The sequence below is a fragment of the Bos indicus genome, chromosome 3, assembly GCF_029378745.1.
Source record: "Bos indicus isolate NIAB-ARS_2022 breed Sahiwal x Tharparkar chromosome 3, NIAB-ARS_B.indTharparkar_mat_pri_1.0, whole genome shotgun sequence".
Lineage (NCBI taxonomy): Eukaryota > Metazoa > Chordata > Mammalia > Artiodactyla > Bovidae > Bos > Bos indicus.
Genome location: NC_091762.1, coordinates 112,945,391 through 112,971,836, shown reverse-complemented (window position 1 = coordinate 112,971,836; position 26,446 = coordinate 112,945,391). Strand labels below are relative to the sequence as shown.

The window sequence follows — 26,446 nt, the reverse complement described above, 5'->3', positions numbered from 1 at the left end:
ATTTGTATTTTCTGTGAGCTATCTCTTCATATCCTTTGCCCATTTCAACCATGTTCATGTTTTCCAAAGTTTAAACTCACACTGTTCAAAGTTTCTTTTCCTTTCTTCTAGCACAGGCTAGACTGTTGGGATGGGAGATGGGGGGTGGGGGATGGGAGACCTGGCCTGGAGCCACCTCAACACCCTCCTCCCTCCCTGGGGTGGAGGAGGCAGCAGGGGCAACCGCCTCTCGTTGCGGTGGCTTCTCCTGTTGTGGGACAAGGGCTCTAGAGTGTGGGCTTCAGTAGCTGTAGCACGCTCATCAATAGTTGTAGCTCACAGGCTCTAGAGCTTGGGCTCATTAGTTGTGGCACACGGGTTTAGTTGCCCCTCAGCATGAGTGATCTTCCTGGACCAGGGATCAAACCAGTGTTCCCTGCATTGGCAGGTAGATTCTCATTCTCTGTGCCACCAGGGAAGTCCTTCCTCTTGTTCTACAAAGGTAGGATGCCGGGGGGAGGCATACCTCCTTCAGTAATCCCCCATGGCGGCTGGCTGGCCGATGCAAGCTGCAGCAGAAATTTCCATAGAACTAAACCGTGTTTGGCCGTAGCAGCAATCCCAGAACAAGAGGGGAAGTCCTGCTCTACACCTGAGAGGCTTCCTTCACCTTGTTTTATGCTTCTCCTCTATGTGCATGCATGTATGCCTGCTCAGTTGCTTCAGTCATGTCCAGCTCTTTGCAACCCTGTGGACCATAGCCTGCCGGACTCCTCTGTCCACGGGATTCTCCAGGCAAGAATACTGGAGCAGGTTGCCATACCTTAAACCTTCCTCCAGAGGATCTTCCCAACCCAAGGGTCAAACCTGCATCTCTTATGCCTCCTGCATTGGCAGGTGGGTTCGTTACCACTAGCGCCACCGGGGAAGCCCCACTGAAGTGTGAGGACCTCCAAATATTGAACTCCTAACTCTTGTACCTGAAGCTCTTTAGTTCCTTGAGAAGCTGCTTTAGAAATTCCAATGTCTGCAACTTTTCCATAAATCTAAAGTAAAAGGTTTAATTTTTTTAACTTCCATTACCTGAAGTTTCTCTGCCCTCCTATGTGCCTACCACAACCTGCAGGAGACACCTGGAGTCCTTCCATCTGGCCTTTTCCTTCCTCCTTAGCCCACAGTGACACAGCTCCATGGTGCTTTGACCTCTTCTCCCTTATGCTTGTCACTAACCATTTTTTTCCCAGCAAGAATATTTGGTTTGGTTTTTTAGCCTCTGACTTTCTCCTCCCTCATGTTGCAGGTTATGTGTAATGTGGATGGATGGATAGATGGATAGATAGATAGATCAATCGATCTTACAGAAAAACCTAAATGAACTTTTTGGTCAACCCATCTATATAGGTAGACAGATGGATGGATGGATAGATAGGCAGATGGATAAATGGATAGATAGCTAGATGGATGGATGGATAGGTTGGTGGATGGATGGATGATGGATAGATAGGTGGGTAGAAGGATAGATGGATAGACGGATAGATGGATGGATGGATAGATAGATGGTGGAGAGCTAGGTAATGGATGGATAGATGGATAGAGTTGCATTCATATCGATGTCCCACCATTCTCTGGCATTTAAGTGCTGTCCTGTGAAAAAGAAATGCCTTTACCCTCTCTATACCACTGTCTCGGCCCCAGGTTTAAAATTAATTCCACTGATTTCTGTTGCATTATTGGGAAAAGGAGTGCTGTCCACACTTGATCTGTCGCCATCCATTTTATCCTGCAAAGGAATTTGTCCCTGTGTCTAACTCACCTCTGTCCTATGTGTGTGTCCTGGGCTGCTAGGATGCAATGCTGAAGGAGGCTCAGTGGGAGGCGTGTAACCCCAGAGGAATGCAGCAGCCTCCTGGCCCTGAGAGCATCCCTTATCTCCCTGTGTTCCGTTGTTCTCATTTCTAAAGAGACAGCTGTTAGGATTAGAAACTGTTATTGTTAAGCCATTGTTCAAGGAATTGTCACTGGAGTTCGTATTCAGCCTTCCAGGGTACTCTGGTAGGCTCAGCACCGGTACAAAGGACCATTTCCAAGTCTAGCTCCCTGCCAAACGTGCCTTCTCTTTGATCTCAGGCCTAATGTCTCCTTCAAAGTCCTGCTTTCTTTCCCAATGTATCACTTCAGCAACCTGCAAGGAGAACCAAGGTTCATCTCTGCTTTTCTCACTCTTGAGCCAAAGGCAAGTCAACAAATCCAGTTTGGAAGCTCTGCCTCCCATCATCCCCAGGCTCCTCCCTAGCTTCCTCCAGGCCTCTGCACAAACTTGCTCTAGAGAGGCCCCCCAACTGAACCTGAGCCCTCCCGCCCCACTGTGTCTGTCCCCTTCCCCCTCCCTCTCCGCTCCCTTATTTCTATACACACAACTTTCTGATTCACCCTGGTCTGGGTCTTACAAGGAGCACCCCCCTCCATCTCCTGAAGCCAAGCCAGCCCCCCAACATGGCCACAGCACAGCCAGAGCTTCACCCCATGTGCAGAGCCCATGGGTGCCTGGACCTTGCCCCAACTCCCCTTCTCCCGCTGCCTTTCTGATCTGGCCCCTCCCCCACCACCTGTTCCCCACTTTCTGAATTTCCACTTCAGGTTCGCTGAGGCTCCTGTTCTCTTTTGGTCTCCCATTCCCTTCCTCTCCTCTGTTCCCACTGAGAACACCAAGACACTCCCAGTGGCATCTCCTCCAGGCTCAGGGACAGCAGCGGTCTTCCCTGCAGTCAACTGCTTTTCAACAATTTCTGCAGCCGTCACATGTTACACTTGTGATTCTCGCCGTGAAGGTCATCCTGACGGCAGAGCAGCTCCCAGGGCAGCTTTCCTCCACGCTGAGGCTTTCCTCCCAAACCAGAGACTTCATGCTTTTTCATCTGGTGTGCCCAGAATCTTCCTCACTAGCTTTCCTTCTTTGCCCCAGGGGAAGGAAAGAAAGAGAGAGAGAGAAAAGGAAAGAAAGGGAGAAAGAGAGAAAGAAAGAAACAAAGAAGGAAGGAAGGAAGAAAAGAAAAGAAAAAGGTCTTTGTCGTTTGTTTATAGCTTAAGGCAAACACTGCTGCTTACCTGGGAGGAGTCTTGGGCGCCAATTCAATTCCAGGACAGGAATGAAATGATGCCAGCGAGCTGGGTTGAGCCAGCCTGCCTCCCTCTTAGGGCCCCAATTTGCCTGCCCCGAGTCAGTGCATTCAGGCCCTATCTGCTGTCATGTCAAGTCACAGCTAAGAGGCCTTCATTCTCCCACCCCTTTCAGGTCACAATCCCCCCCACCCCGTGGCCCCCTACCTAGATAGCTAACACATCCTAGGGTCGCAGTGCCCTGGAGCCTCCCTGGAGATGAAGGCAGTCTTCAGTGTGGTCCTGTTGAGCCTTTTCCTCAAGTGTTCCTGCCTGAAGCTACCAGGGTCTCCCCCTGCTTAACCCCTGCTTCTCTGAGCCCGAGCCCAAGGCCCTGGCCCTAATCACTGACCTTGAGCTGCCCTCCAGGATGTTCCGACTGGCATGAGAATGAAGCTCCCTGACTCAGGCCTCCCTATGACCTGTTCACCACAACCTTCCCGCAAAGCACCTCGCACTGCTCCTGTCTACCACTGTCTTCCTGCCCTGTAGTCTTTACTCCCTCCTGTAGCCCCATTAGCTACAGGAAGGCATGGCCAGGTCTTACTGGGCCACCCCAGCACCTAGAAGGCCTGTTCAGAGCAGGTGCCCAGGACTCTCATCTAGAGCCCACACGTGTTTCACACCCTGGCCCCTGGAGGACCTTCCTCCATATCCTCTTGCTTTCTACCACCCCTCCACCCCAACACTTCTTTCCTTTGTAAGAGGCGGAAGGGGACATCAAAGGGACAGCACCTGCTTCAGTCCTCTCTCCCTCCTGACCTCTCCCCCTCTTCCCTCCCCAGCCCTGCTGTCCAGCAGGACTTTTTACCAGCGGCAATGCCTCCCAGACCTGCCCAAAGCTAAGGGCAGCTTGGGGCCTGCTCACTCCCACATCTGTCAAGGATGCTGTGGTTTTGCTCAAGGCTGGTCCTCAGACTCACAGCATCGGCATCCTGAGCCCCGCCCTGTACCTACTGAGTCAGAATCTGAGTCTTTAGAGCCCCTGCACATAAACACCTGAGAAACCCTGGTCTAGGGGACGCATATCCTAGAGCCCACCATGGCATCATCTGGGCCCCCTCCAGCAGCTGTCTTGCATTATCACAGCTGGGCTTGTGGGCAGCTCACCCACCCCCCTCTTCATCACCTACTCCCATGAGTCCTGACCTCCCAGGCAACTGACTCATGCAGGGAGGCCCCCTGGCCCTCAGCCCAGTGCCCGGAGGTCTATTGGTCACTCTTGGCTCATGTACCAGCAGCCACACAGCTAGCAAGAAGAGAGGACCCGCCTTCACTTACCCAGGCCAGCCTTCAGCCAGGCCTTACAACAGCATCTTCTGACCCCATCACAGGTTCCCCCAACAAAGTCAGGCAGATGTGGAGTGTTCTTTGCTGTACCTTTTACCAGCTGTGCAATCCTGGGCAAGTGACCAAAGCTGCAGCTTCCTTATCTACGAAATGATGCTAATGATCACCTGCACTTCACAGAAGGAACTCAATCATTCATTCGTTGTTGTAAGCAGCACGTATTTACGGCATGCTGTTGTGTGCTGGGCACCAGGAACAGCAGTGAGCAAAACAGACCGAGTCCTGCCCGTCTGGAGCTTCTTAAGGAGGGAGTGTGGGCTGACACGGAACAGATATGTGGACGCTGTGCCAGCAGGTGCCAGACGTAGGCAACACAACACCAATGATTACGAGTGAGTGAGTGAATGAATGAATGGACGCTACGCGGTTTTGCCATAAGGGCCCCCTTCCAATCACAAAGCCACCCCCCAACACTTCCACCCTGAAGCCACCTGGAACAGGAAGATATGGGGCTTAAAGCTACTGGGAGTTTAAGAAAAATAATCGAAGACCAGGGAGGGCTGTCGGGCTTTCCAGCATTTAATGGATATGGAAGAAGTGTAGCAATTATAAAACCATTGCAAAGCTAGAACACATCGGCCTGAAATAGGCAGTAATTGAGGTGGAATCAGAATTGTTTTTTCTAGGTTTGACACATTATGTGTTTGCATGTGTACGTGTGTGTGTGTGGTGTCTTAAGGATGGAATACATTTTTTCAGGCTTTCCGAGCTCCCTCATTTAAAGATAACGATAGGGACATTTGGGAACATTCTCCAGGGTTCCCGTCACCGTGAGGTTCTCTCTGAGGGCTCTCTGAGTCTCCCCAGATCACAGAATTTGAAATCTGGCTAAAGCGAAAGTGAAAGTGTTAGTCACTCAGTTGTGTCTGACTCCCTGTGACCCCGTGAACTGTAGTCCATCAGGCTCCTCTGTCTATGGGATTCTTCAGGCCAGAACACTAGAGTGGGTTGCCATTCCTGTCTCCAGGGGATCTTCCCGACTCAGGGATCAAACCTGGTTCTCCTGTGTTGCAGACAGATTCTTAACTATCTGAGCCACCAAGGAAACCCTGAGGCTTGGCTAAAGAGCCCCCAAGAACACCCAGCCAACCCCGTGTTTCCCGGATAGGAAACTGAGGCCCTGATTTGCCCCGTGTAAGTAGGTGGTTATAAGCAGCTGGAAATGGAGATTCAAACCTAAGTTTCCTGACTCCCAGCAGAGAGCCCTTCATGATATATTGTGTTAGCTTCCACGAATTCATAATGCTGGCTATCGTTACTGATAGAACTGGGCTGCGTGGCGAATGCACCACACCAGCCAAAGGAAGCCAGACACCAAAGGCTGCAGTTCTTCCGACACAATAGTCATGAAAAGGCCAACTAGGGGAAGAGATACAGGTCAGTGGTCTCTGGGGGCCAGGGGCAGGGGAGGGGCTGACTCTGGTGGCACACAAGGGAATTTCAGGGTGACCGAATGTCCTGTGTCTCCACTGTGGCTACATAAACTGTTTGTCAAAACTCAGAACCATACAATTAACAAAGACACATTCCACTGCATAGAAAGTATACTTTAATTTTTTTTGAACAGCCTAAAATAATGGGGCTTCACTGGTGGCTCAGATGGTAAAGAATCTGCCTGCAGTGCAGGAGACCTGGCTTCGATCCTTGGGTTGGAAAGATCCCCTGGAGGAGGGAATGGCAACCCACTCCAGTATTCTTACTTGGAGAATTCCATGGACTGAGGAGTCTGGCGGGATCCATGGGATCACACAGAGTCGGACACGACTGAGCGACTTTTTCACTTTCAAAATAATAATGATGGTGATAACAATAATAATAGTAACCTTGAAGGCCAAAGGGCTGCCAAGCTGTAGGGGCCTTCAAGGTGCCCCACCGTCAGAGCAGGAGATGCTCTGAAACCAGCGTGCTGCGAGCCCAAGCTGGCTTCTCTCCCACTCCACAGCAGCCCGCCCAGTCACCCCAAGCCCCAACGGCCCTTGGGACGGTCCCCTCCCTGCTCCTCCCAGGACCATCTTGAGTCACAGATCCTCTCACACAGCTGCCCCACCCTCGCCACCTCCGGGTGATACACCTGTGTGGTGCCTCCCAGCCCAGCCTGCCCAGAGCCTCCAGGATCCCACTACCTCCTCCCTCACAGTCCTCAAGAATGCAGTAGAAACTCCCCAACCCAGTTCAGAAACCTCCTCAGACTGGCCCCAGCACATGCTTCACTCCTGCATTACCTGCCCACGGGATGCCTGCCTGCTTACTGCCCCCTGATCAACTCTAAGTTGACAACAGCCTCAGGATGGAAGTGTCTAGGCCCTGGGCCTGGGAGGCCCAGGTCAGGGGCATAGGTCAGAGTCACTGAGTCCTAGAGTCCCAACAGTCTCTGTCTGGACTCCTCCAGTGACCCAGGAATTCACGGCCACCTTCAGACAGCTCTGAAATCCACAGCTGGATTCTGTCCTTGCCTGTGGTCCTCATTCCAGTGCCTCCTGTCCCAAGCCCCAGAGGCCATAGCTGTAATGACCTTGTCCCTCCGGGGGCTCCTCTGCTCGCCCACTCAGCCCCTTTGTGGACGGGCAGGTCCTCACCAGAGCATAGAGCAGGGGTCCCCGCTCACCTGGCCGGGACAGAACCATCCCATCCTCTCCCCTTCTATGTCATCGTCCGAAAACAGTTGAACTTTCTTTGTACTTACATCTTGCTGACTCCAGGGCCTCCCACATAGCTTAGTCAGTAAAGAATCTGCCTGCAATGCAGGAGACCTGGGTTTGATTTCTGGGTTGGAAAGATCCCCTGGAGAAGGAAGTGGCAACCCACTCCAGTATTCTTGCCTGGAGAATCCCATGGACAGAGGAGCCTGGTGGGCCGTACAGGCCATGGGGTCGTGAGAGTCAGACACAACTTAGCAACTAAACCACCCTTGCTGACTCAGGTTAAACCTGCTTTCAGTGAAAATCGCCCAACCTGCCCACCAGCTGTGGGTTCCTTGCTGTGTCTGTAATAAACGATGCCCTCCCAGGTGCCAGCACCTAAATGTGACCTCTTAGCCCCTGCTCTCTCCTCTCTGGCTACCTGAAATTACAGCCAGGGACTTCCCTGGTGGCTCAGTGATAAATAACCTGCCTGCAGGGGACATGGCTTCGGTCCCTGGTCTGGGAAGACCCCAGAGCAACTAAGCCTGGAAGCCGCAACTGCTGAGCCTGACTCTAGAGCCTGTGCTCGACAACAAGAGAAGCCACTGCAGTGAGAAGCCTGGCACCGTAATGAAGAGTACCCCCAACTCACCACAACTAGAGAAAGCCCACACGCGGCAACCAGCCAAGACCCAGCACCGCCAAAAATAAAGAAACAATGTTTTGTTTTTAATGCAGCCAGATTCTCCAAGGGACGCCAGGCTTAGCCAGCAGGACAGTGCCTGTCCGATCACTCCCACAGTGCACACCTGGCATTTACGGATCAGAGACCTGGATGCTGGGACCATGGGGGTCTTGCTGGGGCTGCATAGTTGACCTCGACAGTGAAGGAACTCCCGCTGCCCCCAACTGAGCTTCCTTAGGGCAGGTTCCCATCTTAACGCTTGTCAGTCTTTAACACCATAGTGCTCCAGTCTCTGGGCTGATTCTTCTTGTGTGTGTGTGTGTGTGTGTGTGTGTGTGTGTGTGTGTGCACGTGTGCGCTCAGTCGTGTTCAACTCTTTGTGACCCCACGGACTGTGGCCCACCAGGCTTCTCTGTCCATGGGATTCTCCAGGCAAGAATACTGGAGTGGGTTGCCATGCCCTCCTCCAGGAAATCTTCCTGACCCAGGGGTCAAACCCAAGTCTCTGGCGTTTCCTGCATTGGCAGGTGGTCTCTTTACCACTGCGCCACCCGAGGAGCCCATGGTCACCCTAGAAGGAGGTAATGGTTCTGTTACTCCAACTGAGGGGGTAACCATGGGATTAGGGATGCCTTGTGCTTCCTGAAGCTGCCGGACAACCTCATCTTATCAGAGAGGCCACTAAGCCACCAACCAGACTTGGCTCCCAGTGGACGGCAAGAGGATTGCTCTTGCAGGGTTCAGACTTCCCATCTCTAAATTTACTGTCTCGGGACCCGTCACTCGCTGACAGCCCTTCCTATTCTTCCCACAGCTCTTTCTTTTTTGGGTCCATACATCTTCCTTTCCTCCCCGCACCGGTTTTGCTACCCTGTCTTGAATTATTCAGCAAATGTTTACTTGCAAGTTAGCTCCACAAGCCACTTTCAGCATTTTCCTCATAAGTGCAGCTTCTGAGTAGAATGAACAAACCTCAATTATAAAATGAGACATGAATGCATCTAAATTGCGGTGGTTAAACTTAATTTTTGTCGACAAAGATGTGGTTCGCCAGGATGCACAGATTATTGCAAATTTCATCAAATCTGAATGGGAGCAGAATTCCATGTTCTGCATGGAAACTTTAGCCTGATGACCCTGATGGAAAACTGGTCTCTTTATCTTCTAGAGCACTCAAAACCAAGGGTGTTGGAGAAAGGTTACTGATCTCTAGTCATCCTGCCCAGAAACAATCAGACTTATTTCAGTGGAAACCAGGGACTCTGAGGACTTGGAGAAGCTGCAGAAGAAATCAGTGAGTGGTTCATGGGCGGTTGATGAGCCGGCCAGTGTGAGACCTGAGGTCCAGCGAGAATGCCCCATACCGACCAGGAGGCACAAGACAAAGCATCCCATACCAAGCCAATCCAGAGAAACTCCACCTTCAATCGCGCCGTGAGACTCAGAAGCAGAGGCAAAGCCAGAGGCACTTCTGAGGGGAACCCCGGCTACCCAGCAGGTCAGTACTGGGCACGGTGGTCACAGCTGCTGGTTAATATCCAGCTGGAGTCAGTGGGGCTGAAAGGCCCCTATTAAATGAAAGGAGAATAAAAGGCATCGAGAATGATCAAGGACAGGACCAATAAGGTGGAACTTTCTAAAGCCGTTATCCAAAGAATTCAAATTCCCCCCATAAGATGATGCAGATACTACAGGAGGAAGTGTTGACCCAAATGATCCAATAGGACTGGCTTCTATTTAAAAGAGATGTCTTGTTCCAGGGCTCAGTACACCCCCAGATTCCATACGTTCTAGGAGGGAGCCTTGGTGCTGTCTACGTGTACGGATGTCCGGGAACGTGTGTTTCCTGGGTGGTGAGAGTCTATCCTGTTCTCTCTCCATAGCCATGATAGCCAGAGAGTTTCTTTTGCCCTGAAAATGTATGAGATTAATACCTTGGGATTAATGCTGGGAAAGATTGAGGGCAGGAGAAGAAGGTGGCGACAGAGGACAAGATGGTTGGATGGCATCACCAACTCAATGGACATAAGTTTGAGCAAACTCCGGGAGATAGTGAAGGACAGGGAAGCCTGGTGTGCTGCCATCCCTGGGGTCACAAAGAGTTGGACATGACAGTGGCTGAACAACAACAATATCTTGGGAATAGCTTTACAGAAAGATCCCTTCATTTTTTTTTTTTTTTTAATTTTTTGGCCTCGCTGCATGGCAAAGGGGATCCTAGTTCCATGAGTTCCCAGAGCAGGGATCCAACCTGAGACCCCCACTTTGGAAGCATGAGGTCTTAACCACTGGACTCCCAGGGAAGTCCCTTTCCCTTAATCTTTTAAACCAGTTCCTGGCACATTTTATCTAGCATATTCAAAGCATATTTGAAAGCATATTTGTTGAGCAGAATAAGTCCAGAAACGCTTAGAAATGGGGTTTGTCAGAGCTGAGCCCCCTCTGCCGGTGGCTGGCCTAGGGGCTGGGTGGGCAGCATGCTGGGGTTGTAGAGAGGGTGACAGTTTCTTAGCCTCTGGGAGACAGGCAGTGCACTGCCCTGCGTGTGCTGGGGAGACCTTAACTGGTTCCAAAACTTGCACTAAAATCTGTCGAGTAGCCTTTTGCCACATGTCAACCCACCCTTAAAACATAGAGACGGAATTAATGATGTTTATTATTTCTCTTGATTCTGGGGGTTGATTGGATGGCTTCTAGCTCCAGGCCACTTTCTCTGACCTCTGCAGTGGACTGGCAGCTCAGCTGGGGTTAGAAGGTCAAGGACAGCCTCTTGGGCCGCTAGGGAGTGGGTTGGTCCCAGAGGGCCTCAGCTGGGACTGTCTGTCTCTGCTCCCTGTGGTCGCTCGCCCTCCAGCAGGCTAGCTCGGCTTGTCCACGAGGTGGCAGGTTCCCAGAGAGCAGGAGCAGAGGCCGCCAGGTCTTGAGACCCAGGCCAGAGCCCAACAGTCACTTCCACCACAGTCTATGGCCCATGCAGTTCACAAGGCCAGTCCAGAAGAAAGCAGATGGAGAAACTGACTCCACTGCTCGATGGAAGGAGCAGCAAAGGAAGTGTGGTGGTCTGCCATCAACCACAAACAGAATTGTGTGTTGAGTACCCTGCAAAGCAAGAGAAATACAGTGATGGGAAGACTATAGTCATGGAGCAGGGTGGTTGATACACTACATTACTCTCTCAACTTTTGTATATGTTTGAAAATTCCCATAAGAGTTAAAAGCAGGGACTTCCCTGGTGGTCCTGTGGTTAAGAATCTGCCTCGCAGTGCAGGGGATGTGGGTTCAATCCACAGTTGGGGAACAAAGATCGCACATGCCACGGACCTAGTGAGCCCGCGTGCCACAACCAGAGAATCCAGGAACTGCAACAAGGACCCTGTGTGCTCCAACTAAGATCCAATGCAGCCACAGAAATAAATATAATTTTTAAAAGAATTAAAAGCACATAGTCACATACAAAGAAGTGGGAGTCTCTGCCCTTTGAGAAAAGCCACAATACTGTAATGATGTCATTTTATTGCAAGCAATGCGTCAAAGTTTACAAGAGAAGTAAAGGCAAAGAACTAGACCCTTCCCCACAAAGATGATATTTTAGGTGAGCCTTGAGAGTTGCATTAAGACATGGCCAGAAACAATGGCAGCTAACTTGTTTGAGCACTTGTAGGTACTCAGTGGCTGAGGTATGCAGGCATTTCAACGTGGTTCCTCCCATACCCATTTTACTGGTTAAAAAAAAAAAAAAACTGAGACCCAGAGAGATTGAGTCACTTATCCCAGATCATGCAGCTAGTGAACAATACGGCTTGAACCAGAGTTCACATTCTTCTGGTTCCAGAGCCTGGGCAGAGAAGAGGGTTAGAGAAGCTCTGTCCAACAGAAACACAGTGAAAGCCACATAAGTCATTTAAATTTTTGTAATATTAAAAAGTAAAGAAATGAGTAAAATTGATTTTAACAATGCATTTTATTTAACCCATTACATCCAAAATATCATCACTTTATCATGTAGTCAATAATCAATATAAAAATTAGTAATGAGATATTTTATATTCCTTTTTTTCCACTGTTGTGAAAATCTGTTGAGTATTTTATTCTTACAGTCTCTCTCAATTTGCATATTAAATTTTCACTGGAAATTCTCGATCTGGATTTAGATTTCATAAAATGCACAGTTAAAGAGTCGTTTACAGCCAGAAAAGATATTAAATGTACAGCCAGAAGTTAAAGTAGAGACAATCCTCAAATTACTCCAAATATCCTCAAAAGTTTTCCAATAATGAAATTGACTCTCTTTTTTACATTCAAATTTAAATTAGCTTAAATTTTTTTTTTAATGAAGAATTTACTTCTTTAGTCACACAAGCCACGTTTCAAGTATGCCCCATGGCGTTATCAGCTACCCCACTGGGGACTTATTAGAGAGTAGCAAGCAGGAGAGAGCAGATACAGCTGTCCAGGGTCAGGGTGGGGGTCTTCCTGAGCAGAAGAAAAGGTGGTTATGGGACTGTGTCTGAGATGAGGGTGGAAGGGAAATGGGATTGATGATGGGGGAATCCACCTGCCAATGCAGGAGACGTAAGAGATGTGGGTTCCATCCCTGGGTTGGGAAGATCCCTTGGAGGAGGGCATGGCAACTCACTGCAGTATTCTTGCCTGGAGAATCCATGCACAGAAGAGGCTGGCAGGCTACAGTCCATAGGGTCACAAAGACTCGGACACAACTGAAAGCATTTAGCATGCGTGAGCCTCAAGTTTGTGGCCTCTAAGCCGAACGAAGGCTGCTGACCCCAGTGTAGACACAGGGACCACGGCGCGTCCTCCCACAACCAAAGACACCATTGATGTCCAGACTGTAAATACTCTCATTAGACTCACAGTTTTATTTGTAAAGTGAATCCCTCATTTCGCCTCTCAAGACAGCCCAGCATCCCCTGATCCAGGGTCCAAGGAGAAAACACTCTTCTGCTAAGGAGCAGACAGAACAGACCACCCAGCACCAGGTTTCTCCCTTCCACCCCCTGACAAGGAAAGGAGCTGGTGCTCTGAGTCAGCGGTTTGTGATCTGGGTCTGGAAGGTGAGGACAATCTCCGTTTTACTTGCTGAGGGGTATCCATTCAAAGTCATAGTAGAACATTAACTGACAACCCCACCTGAGCTGATCTGACACTCTAGGGGAGGTGATTTATTACTTAACATCTATTAGGACTCCGACATTGTAAAGTTAGATGTTAAACAACTGGTAAATTGCAAAGGATTTTGTCCAGTAGAAAGGATAAGACCAGTGGTTATGGTTCTATTGTCCTCTGAGACATTAACCAGGTTTGTATCCAAGTTCTCAGGTTCATTCACGATTTTCTTTTTTCGACTGTGCATGCACGGATGGATGGATATATGCATGACTATGAAATTTCTGGTACTGTGAGTATGATTTTCATAGCGATGGCATTCCAGGTCATTTAATAGAGCACAGAGAGTGGCAATTTCCCCTTCAGGGGCTTGAGGGGAAGGGCATCCTTTTCACTCCACTTCCTTCCCTTCTCAGGGTGACAGCTGCTACAGTCTCTTAGAATTGCCTGAATAGGGGAGATACACGTTTCTAACTCCCTACGTTTCTCACACGTCACAGATCCACTGGAAAATGAGAACTCTGTCAATGAACCCCTGACCTTGAATTTGCCGCAGAGCAGAAAGCACCTCTGGAGGATACCAATCCAGACAGACCCAGGAGCCAAGAGAACAAGGTAAGGGACAGCAAATCCAGAGGGGTTGGTTCATGAAACAGTGTAACAGGGTTTGATCTGCAAAGTCTTGGCAGAGCTACAAGAATGTCTTGTGTTTAAAAAATAACACAAGTGTTTTAGTTGTTCATATTTTTTAAAACTCAACAATTTCCTTAAAAAAAAAAAAGAAAGCTCCACTGTTACTCTCCTATCACAAAATTAGGAAACTTGAGATACTAAACACAAGGAAACTCACCGCATCACCACCACCCAGCGGTTTTTGCATATTCTCTCTTCATAAATTGGGATCTTATATACATGTCATCTTGAAACCAACTTAACAATACAGGCACACCTTGGAGATATTGAGGGTTTGGTTCTTGCTCATCATAATGAAGTGAATCTTGTAGAAGAACAAGCCACAGGAATTTTTTGGTTTCCCAATGCATATAAAAGTTATGTTCATACTACATTGTGGTCTATTGGGTGTGCCATAGTAGTATGTCTACAAAACTGTACAAAATTCAACTTAAAAATACTTTATTGCTAAAAAACCCTAATCATCATCTCACAACACAAGGTTGCCACAAACCTTCAATTTGTAAAAGAAAAAAACCTTTCCCATATCTATGAAGCACAATAAAGCAGAGTGAAGTAAAAGTATGCCTGTATATATCGTATTACTAAATATTTTTCTACACCATGATTTAAAGGCTATAAAATAATCTATGGTATGATTGGGTTGTGATTAACTAATCATGCTCCTGTTGTTTGGATATTTGGATATTATACCAGCTGGGACTGAATTTAGCTTCTTGTAACCAAAAAACCCAAATAACACAGCCTAACAAGGCAGAAGTTTATTTCGCTCTTGTGTGAAAGAAGTCCGGAGAGTTGTGACAGCAGTTTCTCAAGCCATTAAGGACCCAGGTTCCTTCTAGCTTTTCCTCCACCATCTGTCAAAATGACTACCAGAGCTCCAGCCATCACAGCCACAATTTAGATGGAGGGAAGGAGAAAAGCAGAGGATAGGCGGGCACATGCCAGCCGAGTCTGCCCTCCTTTGAGGAGATGAAGCTTACTTAACAACTGGTGGCCAAATTGGGTCAAAAAGTCAGTCACCTGGCCACCTCCACCTGCAAAGAAGCTGAAAAATGTGTGTTGTTTTCAAATCAGGTCTATTTCTGTCCCCAGTAAATTGGTTCCACAGGAAAGAAAAAAGGAGAATGGATACAAGGGAAGCAATAGCAATTTCTGACCTGGAGGAGGTTTACGTTTTTGCTGTGTGAATGTGTGTGTGTGTGTGTGTTTGCTTGTTTCTTTATTTAACTGTGCCAGTCAGCTGAGGCACACAGGACCTGTGATCTTCATTGAGACATGTGAATCTTTTAGTTGTGGCATGAGAACCCTTAGTTGCAGTAAGTGGGATCTAGTTCCCCGATCAGGGATCAAATCCAGCCCCCTGCATTGGGAGCACAGAGTCCTAGCCACTGGACCGCCAGGGAGGTCCCGGTGGACTTCATTTTGCTATTTTGTAAGCTACACTATGATAAATATGATTGTGACAAAATCCTGAAGCCAATCCCTCATTATTTCATTAAGTTCATTCCTGGAAACTTCACACTCTACAAATTCCTGGATGGTTATGAGAAATTGTGTTTCCATATCTGCCCTTGGGAAGCATGGACTGGGCCACCTGTCCCACCAGGAGGTGGTGAGGCTCCCTTTGCTTCCTAATATTACTTTCCCCACAGGGCCTCAATTTATATAGAGATATAGTAACAAGGACCTAATTTACTTACATGTAAGTATATATTACATATAATTCCTAAGAGAAAGAAATGAAAAAAGGCAAAATGGTTATTGGAAGAGGCCTTACAAATAGCTGAGAAGATAAGCTAAAAGCAAAGGAGAAAAGGAAAGATATACCCATTTGAATGCAGTTTCAAAGACTAGCAAGGAGAGATAAGAAAGCCTTCCTAACTGATCAGTGCAAAGAAATAGAGGAAAACATTAGAATGGGAAAGTCTAGAGATCTCTTCAAGAAAATTAGAGATACCAAGGGAACATTTCATGCAAAGATGGCCACAATAAAGGACAGAAATAGTATGGACTTAACAGAAGCAGAAGATATTAAGAAAAGGTGGCAAGAATACACAGAAGAACTATACAAAAAGCCAGACATCCTAGAAAGAAAAGTCAAGTGGGCTTTAGGAAGCATCACTGTGAACAAAGCTAATAGAGGTGATGGGATTCCAGCTGAGCTATTTCAAATCCTAAAAGATGATGCTGTGAAAGTGCTGCACTCAATATGCCAGCAAATTTGGAAAACTCAGCAGTGGCCACAGGACTGGAAAAGGTCAGTTTTCATTCCAATCCCAAAGAAAGGCAGTGCCAAAGAATGTTCAAACTACCGCACAATTGCACTCATCTCAGTTCAGTTCAGTTCAGCTCAGTCTCTCAGTTGTGTTCGACTCTTTGCAACCCCACACACTAGCAAAGTAATGCTCAAAATTCTCCAAGCCAGGCTTCAACAGTACATGAACCAAGAACTTCCAGATGTTCAAGCTGGATTTAGAAAATGCAGGTGAACCAGAGATCAAATTGTCAATATCCACTGGATCATAGAAAAACCAAGAGAGTTCCAGAAAAACATCTACTTCTGCTTTATTGACTACACCAAAGCTTTTGACTCTATGGATCACAACAAACTGTGGAAAATTCTTAAAGAGATAGGAATACCAGAACACCTGACCTGCTTCCTGAGAAATCTGTATGCAGGTCAGGAAGCAACAGTTAGAACTGGACATGGAACAAAAGACTGGTTCCAAATAGGAAAAGGAGTATGTCAGGGCTGTATATAGTCACCTTGATTATTTAACTTATATGCAGAGTATGTCATGCAAAATGCCAGGCTGCATGAAGTTCAAGCTGGAATCAAGATTGCTGGGAGAAATATCAATAACCTCAGATATGCAGATGACACCACACTTATGGCAGAAAGTAAAGAAGAATTAAAGAGCCTCAATGAAAGTGAAAAAGGAGAGTGAAAAAGCTTGCTTAAAACTCAGCATTCAAAAAACAACAAAGATCATAACATCCGGTCCCATCACTTCATGCCAAATAGATGGAGAAACAATGGAAACAGTGACACTTTATTTTCTTGGGCTCCAAAATCACTGCAGATGGTGACTGCAGCCATGAAATTAAAAGACGCTTACTCCTTGGAAGAAAAGCTATGACTAACATAGACAGCATATTAAAAAGCAGAGACATTACTTTGTCAACAAAGGTCCATCTTGTCAAAGCTGTGATTTTTCCAGTAGTCATGTATGGATGTGAGAGTTTAACCATTAAGAAAAGCTGAGCGCCAAAGAATTGATGCTTTTGAACTGTGGTGTTGGAGAAGACTCTTGAGAGTCCCTTGGACTGCAAGGAGATCCAACCAGTCAATCCTAAAGGAAATCAGTACTGAATATTCACTGGAAGGACTAATGCTGAAGCTGAAGCTCCAATACTTTGGCCACCTGATGTGAAGAACTAACTTACTGGAAAAGACCCTGATACTGGGAAAGATTGAAGGCAGGAGGAGAAGGGGACGACAGAGGATGAGATGGTTGGATGGCATCACTGACTGAATGGACATGAGTTTCAGCAAGCTCCAGGATTTGGTGATGGATATGGAGGCCTGGTGTGTTGTAGTCCATGGGGTCGCAAAGAGTCGGACAAAACTGAGCAACCAAACTGAACTGAATTATATATTAGGAGCAACTGCTTCCTGTTGTCTCTGATAAATCTCAGGAGCCAAGAACAACATCATCAGCGTCCAACCACCTACACGGGACACTCCAAGAGGCGATGAGAATGCCCATGTCAAGGGCTCAACAGGCAGGATTCAGGACACTGGCTCTTCCTCAATTATCACATAAATGTTTTCATGTCTTAACATTCAATTTTTAAAAAGAGGGTAGAGATGAGAGTAGCTGCCAGATTTTGTTCGGAGGGAATTGTCAGGGTGCCCTCAACTGTGCATTTGTCCCTATGGGAGGCTGCTCCTTGAGTCTGTCCAGGTCAGACAGACAGAGAAACAGAACCAACAGGATATGGAGAGAGAGACAGAGAGCTTGAGAGAGAGAGATTCATTTTAAGGATCTGGCTCCCACAACTGTGGAGGCTTGCTGAGTCGAAAATCTGCAGGGCGGGCCAGCAGTTGGGGATTACTGCTGTTGTTTGAGCCCATAGGCCATCTGCTGGCACAATTCCTTTTCACGTGGGTGAGGTTAGTCTTTTTTCTATTAAGAACTTCAACACTTTGGATGATGAGACACATTCACATTAAGGAGGGTCATCTGCTTGACTCAAAGTCTGCTAGTTTAAGTGTTACTCTCATCCTGAAAGCACCTTCTTGGAAGAAAAGCTCTGACAAACCTAGACAGCATATTAAAAAGCCGAGACATTACTTTGTCCACAAAGGTCTGTCTAGTCAAAGCTATGGTTTTTCCGTAGTCACGTATGGATATGAAAGTTGGACCATAAAGAAAGCTGAGAGCCAAAGAATTGATACTTTTGAACTGTGATGTTGGAGAAGACTCTTAAGAGTTCCTAGGACTGCAAGGAGTTAAGCCAGTAAATCCTAAAGGAAATCAGTCCTGAATATTCATTGGAAGAGCTGATGCTGAGGCTTAAGCTCCAATTCCTTGGCCACTTGATGTGAAGTACTGACTCATAAGAAAAGACCCTGATGCTGGGAAAGATTGAAGGCAGGAGGAGAAGGGGATGACAGAGGATGAGACAGTTGGATGGCATCAGTGACTCTATGGAAATTAGTTTCAGCAAGCTCCAGGAGTTGGTGATGGACAGGGAAACCTGGCATGCTGCAGTCCGTAGGGTTGCAGAGTCGGACATGACTGAGCGACTGAACTGAACTGAACTGAAAAAAACACCTTCACAGAAACATCCAGATTAATGTTTGACCAAATATCTGGGCGTCGTGCCCCAGGAAAGTTGATACATCAAATTAACCAACACACTTCTTACTTTGACCCTGGTGAGGGGGGCTTCAAGAGGTTGTTGTAGGGGTGGGGCAGAGGGGTCTTAGAAATCTCAAATGTGGGAGATACAAGACCTGGAACATCTGGAGGTGAGCCAGCTGGCAGCCTGCGTGGGAGGTGAGGGGAGAGGGCCGGGTAGCGGGTGAGGGTTATCTACACCAAAGACAAGGCAGAGGTGTGTGTTTTCTTAGAATCAAGTGTGGACCCCAAGGAAAGGAACCACTTCTGAACCACTTTGAAAAGGACTTCACCCAAAAGGCTGCCTGCTAGGGTCCAGGTGGATCTTGGCAGGAAGTGGCTGTAGAAAGTTGGAGAGTCATGAGTGACCAGCTTGAGAGTTGTGTACGTGCCCAAGAACTGCAGTCAGAGACCACCCACCACCAACATGGCATGTCTGAGGAGCCCCCAAAAGCTTTGGAGACCCAAAATGCAATTAGGGGGATGGAGAGAAGACAGCATGAAGCAGAGGTTTCACAGGAGGCCTGGATGGGCAGGAGTTGGTGTTCTGAAAGAGTTTTCAGATGCACTTTTTATACCCAGAAAAACAAGCCATTTATTTATAAGCCAGGAGTGACCAGAAAAGCTTTGCATGTGGTCTGCCTGAAATTTCACCCAAGGCTGGGCAGGCAGTTCCAACCCACAGAGCAGGCTGAAGTGGGGATCAAGGGGGAGATGAGAACCCATCCTGTCTGCTTTCCAGTGGGTCCAGCTTGGCCCACAGAGGTCCTCTGTGTTCCTTCTGTCTTGGGCTTAACGAGGACAGAGGTTTTGGAGAACGTATCCAGGTCAGTCTCAGAAGCCCCACCGTGACCCTTGTTTCTATTATGTTTTCTGAGTTGGATTTCTATGGCCAGGTAGGTCATCATGTACCTGTAATGGAAAAGTTTTCTAGACAAAAACTTCCTGATGGGCTGTCAGGCTTCCACAGCTCTGAGTTGCCACTTTTATGTAAAGTTCAGGATATGAATCTCTCCTGGGAAACACTGCCATTCAACAGCTAATGAGCCGCCATGTCAATATTTGCTTGACATGCGATGTCTGGGGTACCGTTCCATTCTGTGTGCTGTTCCTCCTCTTCTGCTCACTCTTCATTTCACTAGCACCTTGGCATCCACAGGCTCGGATCTTTATTTTTGTAAAGTAATTTGATCTCTGCCGTCCCCCATATCTCTGTGTCCCTATCTTTGTGTTCTTCATATAAAGTGCCATGGTTGACTCTGAGCATCTCTTGTTCAGTGTCCATGGTCACTTTCCCAATGCTGTTAACCTTACCCATTCCTGTTAAATTCCAAAGTCCCCTTTGCTCTAAGAAAGAAAAATAATCTCTGACTCTTTGGTAACTTGTGCATGTAAATGCAAGCTTCTGATCTAAATTTGAACCCCTTCAAAAAATTTTTTTAAAAAGAGAACTCTACAATGTGCAAAGACTGGAAGCAATTGAAGAAGGACGCAAATGTTATCTCATGCTGGGCCCCAAATATTTTAGCTCTCTTTTTTGTAATTGCCATTATAGTAAATGCTTTCATAAAGGCATTTTTAATAGTACTTATTAAAATAAAATTTACATTACAACAAAATATACAAATCTTGGGTATACAGCTTGATGAATGCATCAGCTCGGGCTGCCATAACAAAATACCATGTACTGGGTACTTAGACCACAGAAATTGGTTTCTCACAGTTCTGGAGGCAGAAGTCCTAGATCATGGCTCCAGTACGGTCGGGTTCTTGGAGGACTCTCTTCCTGGCTTGCAGACAGCTGCCTTCTCGCTGTGTCCTCACATGGTGGGAGGGAGAAAGTGAGTTCTGGTCTTTTCCTCTTCATGGGAGCCCCACCTTCCCAAAGATGCCCTCTCCAAATACCATCACACTGGGAGTCAGGGCTTCAACATAAAAATTTGGGGCAGAGGTGGTGGATTACAATTCAGTCCATAGCCATGAATGTTTACATACATATACACCCACTTAACCATGAACCAGGCCAAGATCTAGAACATTAGGCATGAAGCTAAAACCCTTTTCCTGTTAATAACCATCCCTTCTTAGTCAGAAACATCTTCTGGTTTAGTACCATTAGATTAATTTTGCTGGCTCCTGAACTTCATAAAAATAGGATCGTACTGTATGTCATCATGATGTCTCTCTCACTTGGCTCAACATATTTGAGATTCATATTCATGTGTGTGTCTGTGTGTATAAGACTGTTCTTTTATTGCTGAGAATTATTACCACAATTTGTTTATCCATCCTTCTGTTAATGAATATTTGGAGCGTTTCTAATTTTTAACTATTACAAAGTTGCTATGAATGTTCCTAGAAATGTCTTTTTATAGATGTATGTATTCATTTCTCCAGTGTGTCCCCAGAAGTGGAAGTGTTGGGTCTTAGGATAGGTGTTAATATGTGTTAACATTAAGGTTGGTGACTCAGACAGTAAAGAATCTGCCTGCAGGAATCTCTGCAGGAGACCCGGGTTTGATCTCTGGGTCAGGAAGATCCCCTAGAGACAAGAATGGCTACCCACTCCAGTATTATTGCCTGGAGAATCCCATGGACAGAGTAGCTGGGCAGGGTACAGTCCATGGGGTCAAAAAGAATCAGACACGACTGAGCGACTAAGCATGCACACAACATTAATAGTTAATGTTATTAGAGACAGCCGAGTAATTTTTCAAAATGATTGATTGACTATTTTATACTCCTATCAGCAAGATAAAGTTCTGGTTGCTCTAGAGTCTCACCAGTGCTTGGCATTGTCAGTCTTTGTAACTATATTCACTCTAATACATTGTGGTTTCTCACTGTGGTTTTAAGTTTTATTTCACCTGATGACTCATGATGTTGTATGTTTTTTGGCCATTCATGTATCTTCTTATGTGAAGTTCTTGTTCAAGTTTTTTGCCCATTTATTATTATTATTTCTTAATTTGTTGGATACTTTATACTTCTTGACCACAAGCCCTTGATCTGATAAATGAATTGCAAATACATTCTACTAGTCTGTGGCTTATCTTTTAACTGTCCTGTTTTTTAAAGAGCAGACATTTTGACAACTAACATCATTTTTTTCTTTTATTGTTTGTCCTTTTCCATTCTAAGAAAGATTTGAGTACTTCAAAGATATTCTCCTATGCTTTTCTTATGGATGTTTTATACTTTTAACATTTAGGTCTATGGTCCATATGGATATCCAGTTGCTCTGGCATCATTAAAAAGAACTCCTGGGCTCTTCCAATGAATTGCTTTCGTGTTTTCTCTGGTTTTGATTTTGCTTTTCCAAAAATCCACTGACTGTAGACTCATGGATCTTCTCTGGACTTTTATTCTGTTTCATTGATCTAATTGTCTTTCTTTATGCCAATGTTCGGAGAAGGCAATGGCACCCCACTCCAGTACTCTTGCTTGGAAAATCCCATGGACCGAGGAGCCTGGTAGGCTGCAACCCATGGGGTCGCTAAGAGTCAGACACGACTGAGCGACTTCACTTTCACGCATTGGAGAAGGGAATGGCAACCCACTCCAGTGTTCTTGCCTGGAGAATCCCAGGGATGGGGGAGCCTGGTGGGCTACCATCTATGGGGTCGCACAGAGTCGGACACGACTGAAGTGACTTAGCATAGCATGCCAATGTTACACTGTCTTAGATACTGTAGCTTTATGATAAGTTTTAAAATCTGGTAGAGTAAACCCTCCTACTTTATTCTTTTTTGAGATTGTCTTGGCTATTTTAAGTTGTTCACATTTCCATATAAATTTTAGAATCAGTTCATCAATTTATCTTCTGAAAAAAGCCTGCTAGGATTTTGGTTAAGATTACATTATCTCTATAGATAAATTTAGAGATTACTGACACCTGAAGATTGAACAATTTAAGGTACCAGTCAATGACCACGTCCTAATTTTCCATTTATTTAGGTACTCCTTAAGTTAATCCAGCAATGACTTTATAGTTTACTATAGAAGATATGTACATATTTTATTTATATTTGTTCCTAAGTATTGAATAATTTTTATTCTATTTTAAATGCTGTGTTTTGCAATTTAATTTTCAATTGTTTTAGTAGTATGGGGCTTCCCTTGTGGCTCAGCTGGTAAAGAATCCGCCTGTAATGCGGGAGACCTGGGTTTAATCCCTGAGTTGGGAAGATCCTTAAAGAAGAGAAAGGCTACTCACTACAGTATTCTGGCCTGGAGAATTCCATAGACAGTCCATGGGATCACAAAGAGTCAGACACGACTGAGTGACTTTCACTTCCACTTTTAGTAGTATACTTAAATGTAGTTAATCTCTGCGTGTTCACTCAGTATCCTGTGACCTTGATTAAGGTCACTTGTAGCTCTATTGTATATTCCTTTGGATTCTCCATGCACTCAATCCCGCCTTCTGTGAATAAAGATAGTTTTAATCCTTTCTTTCCAATCATCATGACTTCTATTTGTTTTTTCATATCTTATTACACTTGTGAGGAATTCCATTGTGATATTGAAAGAAGTGGTGAGAGTAGGAATCCTTGCCTCATTCTTTGGTCGCAGTTGCTTTGATTGCAAAGATTAGAGCCACATAAATTTGTTCAAGTGAAAGGGGCACATGGTAAGGATGCTGGAAGCTCAAAGAATCCAAGTAAAAGAGGTGAAACCCAACTGTATTGGAAGAGAAATGCCATCAGGAGAGCCACTTCCTCCTTTCCTCAGGGTCCAAGGGACCGACTGCTTTCTGCTCCGTGGACTGCTTTATTCTCCTGCTCTCTCCTCACACCATCTTCTCTTGCTTGTCACCTTACGTATGACCCAAAACAGCAGCCATAGCTGATATGACCTTTCAACTTGGCTCTCCACAGCCAATGGGGACTTTTGGATCTCTAAGAAAGAATTTTGAAGGAAAAGAATCTGATTAGCCATCCTTGGGCCAGGTGTTTAGCTCTGGGCCAATCAGCTAAAAAAAAAAAAAAAAGAGGCAGGATTAATGAGGTCATTCCCACTTCAGAGGGACCTGTGTTGGGGAGAATCTTTCAGAAGTATGTGAAGGAGAGCCAGGCACCCAAAACATGTCTCATGTAGTTAAATCTGGGTCTCCCATACGAGGGAATGCCAAAGGGGACTTGGCTGAGGTGACAAGCAGAAGAATGGAAATCAGAGTAGTAGGGGCTGAAAGCTAGATGAGAGGACTATTGTCTTCTGAGACTCAGATGGCCAAGGAGCCAGTCCTCCATGTGCTAGAAGTATGTTCTTCTTAGTGGTCAGTGCCTGTCCCCAGAGGTTCTAGAATTGTCCCCTGCTCACCCAATGGCATGCTGCAAGTCCTCTTCCATATGACCACAAGCAGGGGTTTTGGTGGGCAGTGCAGCAGGAGGGGAACACAATTACCATAGACAGACGTGCTACAAACAGGAATACTGGAAAGGAACTAATCTCTGTTGAGGGTTTTTATGCACATGAGTTTGGGTGAACTCTGGGAGTTGGTGATGGACAGGGAGGCCTGGCGTGCTGCGATTCATGGGGTCAGAAAGAGTCGGACACGACTGAGCGACTGAACTGAACTGATGTGTACTATCACTTCAAAGTCTCCCATTTCACAGATTAGAAAACTAAGACTCAAAGTTAGTAGTTAGCCTGAGGTTGCACAGCTAGTAAGACAGCCAGACCATCAATCAAAGTCTTAGACTCCACACCCCACATTCTCCCACCCCCCAAGCTGCCCTGATGGAAGTATTGGAGGATAAACTTGGCCGTGCAAAGGAGGGTGTTACTGTTGAAATGCCCACAGTGGGCAAAGCCCTAAGGTACCCCCAGTTCATCACCAGATTGGTCTCTTAGAAGTCCTCTCAAGTCAAGATGTTATAAGTTGGGTCTTTATTATAGATGCAATGTCCCAGAAATCACTTCATATCACAAAATCACCAAATTGATAAATATAGATACACACATATGAGAAAAGGATAGAATGCAAACATGTGCTTTTTATGAATTGACATTTCTATATAAAATTAAAATTTCACATAGGGTGATTTTTCTGCGTGAACTGGGCATGCTGATGCTTCTTAAAGTATTTGTCCACTGATCTTCCCAGTGAAGACGTGTTTGTCTATTCCTGGCAATGACCTGAGGGAACTGCGGAAGTTTCTAATTGTTCCAAGGATGGTCAACCTGCATTAAGCATTAGATTCACCCCAGGGCTTATACTCAGGGGGCAGCCAAGGACATCCTCACTAAGCGTTAACAGCTCTGCTCTAGCTGGTCCAGCCAAACCTTCCTAATTATTAAATATTGTGACAAGTTTCCCTGGATCCAGCTCCAGAACGATCATTGCATGAAATCCCTCACTGCCATTAAAGACTCATGCGTGAAAAGACACATGTACCCCAGCATTCACTGCAGCACTATTTACAGTGGCCAGGCCATGGAAGCAACCCAGATGCCCATCGACAGATGAATGGGCAAAGAAGATGTGGTACATATACACAATGGAATATTATTCAGCCGTAAAAAGAATGAATTTGGGTCCGTTGTAGTGAGGTGGATGAACCTAGAGCCTGCTATACAGAGTGAAGTAAATCATAAAGAGAAATACACATATCGTAGACTAACACATGTATATGGAATCTAGAAAAATGGTGCGGATGAACCTATTTGCAGGGAAGGAATGGAGATGCAGATGCAGAGAATGGACGAGGGAAGGCAAGAGTGGGACGAATGGAGAAAGTAGCCTTGATGTGCATACACTATCATGTGTGAAATAGCTAGCTGGTGGGAAGCTGCTATGTAACACAAGGAGCCCAGATGGGTGCTCTGTGATGACCTAGAAAGGGGGTTTGGGGGAAGAGGAGGGATGCTCAAGAGGGAGGTGATGTGTGCATATTTATGGTTGATTTGTATTGTTGTACGGCAGAAACCAAAGCAACATTATAAAGCAATTTCCCTCCAATTAAAAAATAAATTAAAAAAAAATAAGATTTCTTATCAGTAGGGAAAGAAAAAGAAAAGACTCATGAGTCTTTGAATGCTGATATGAGACAAGGACCAGTTTCCCTATAGGGAACTGTACACATTTCCATGGAAATGTAGAAGTTCCGTGTATTGTAACCCAGGGGGCAGCTTGTCAGATGTTCATAAACGCTAGTTCAGGTTGTCATTAGCAGAGCCTCATAGTCTTTACAATCTGTAAACACTAGAAACAAGTGCCGAGTCATTGCAGGTTGGGGGGCTGCCTCTTTGATTCAAAGAAGCTGTTTTAGGGTTTGCCATTAGTCAATCATCTGTGACAACACAGATCCGAAGAACTGCAGCCTGACTCTAATCAGCCTCCAGAGCTACCAATTTAGAAGAAACACAGGAGACAGAGAAGCCAGTGAAACACACTGCAGTCACAATCAACAGGATCCAGGCAGGACGGAGGACCCAATTTCTCAACCAAGTACAAGCAGAAAACAAAAGTGAGGGAGCGATCCAACGGTTTTCAGGCAGCATCAACCAACTGCGACGCGTAAACCTCACCTGAATCCTGTTTCAAACAAACACTCTTTCCCTTTTCTTGAGGGAAAGCTTCAAAGACAGTCGGGGAAATTTGAACTCAGGTCGGATGTTTGCTGCCACTCAGGCATGTCTGACTCTGTGCCACCCCATGGACTGCAGCCTGCCAGGCTCCTCTGTCCATGGGATGCTCCAGGCAAGAATACTGGAGCGGGTTGCCATTTCCTCTTCCAGGGGATCTTCCCCACCCAGGGACTGAACCTGAGTCTCCTGTGTCTCCTGAATTATAGGCAGATTCTTTACCTGTTGAGCCATGGGGAAAGTCCCTTGATGATGCTAAGAAATTACAAATTTTTTAAGGCGTGTTAAAGGTACGAGGGCTATTTTTAAAGTCCTTTTCTTTTAGAGATACACTCTGA

At 46.2% G+C, this 26,446-nt stretch overlaps 1 protein-coding gene across 6 annotated transcripts in view; it reads left to right on the top strand.

Annotated features, from left to right (window-relative positions):
* NGEF (neuronal guanine nucleotide exchange factor) overlaps positions 1–26,446 on the top strand; it is a 128,240-nt gene that overhangs the window by 25,295 nt on the left and 76,499 nt on the right. For 5 of the 6 annotated variants that reach the window (XM_070786897.1, XM_070786895.1, XM_070786898.1 and 2 more), the window contains 2 exons: positions 8,960–9,289; positions 13,416–13,530. In XM_070786897.1, coding sequence (XP_070642998.1) covers positions 9,145–9,289; positions 13,416–13,530 — 260 coding nt within the window. In that variant the 5' untranslated portion in view covers positions 8,960–9,144. The remainder of the gene's footprint in view (positions 1–8,959; positions 9,290–13,415; positions 13,531–26,446) is intronic. The other variant, XM_070786901.1, reaches the window with a different exon arrangement.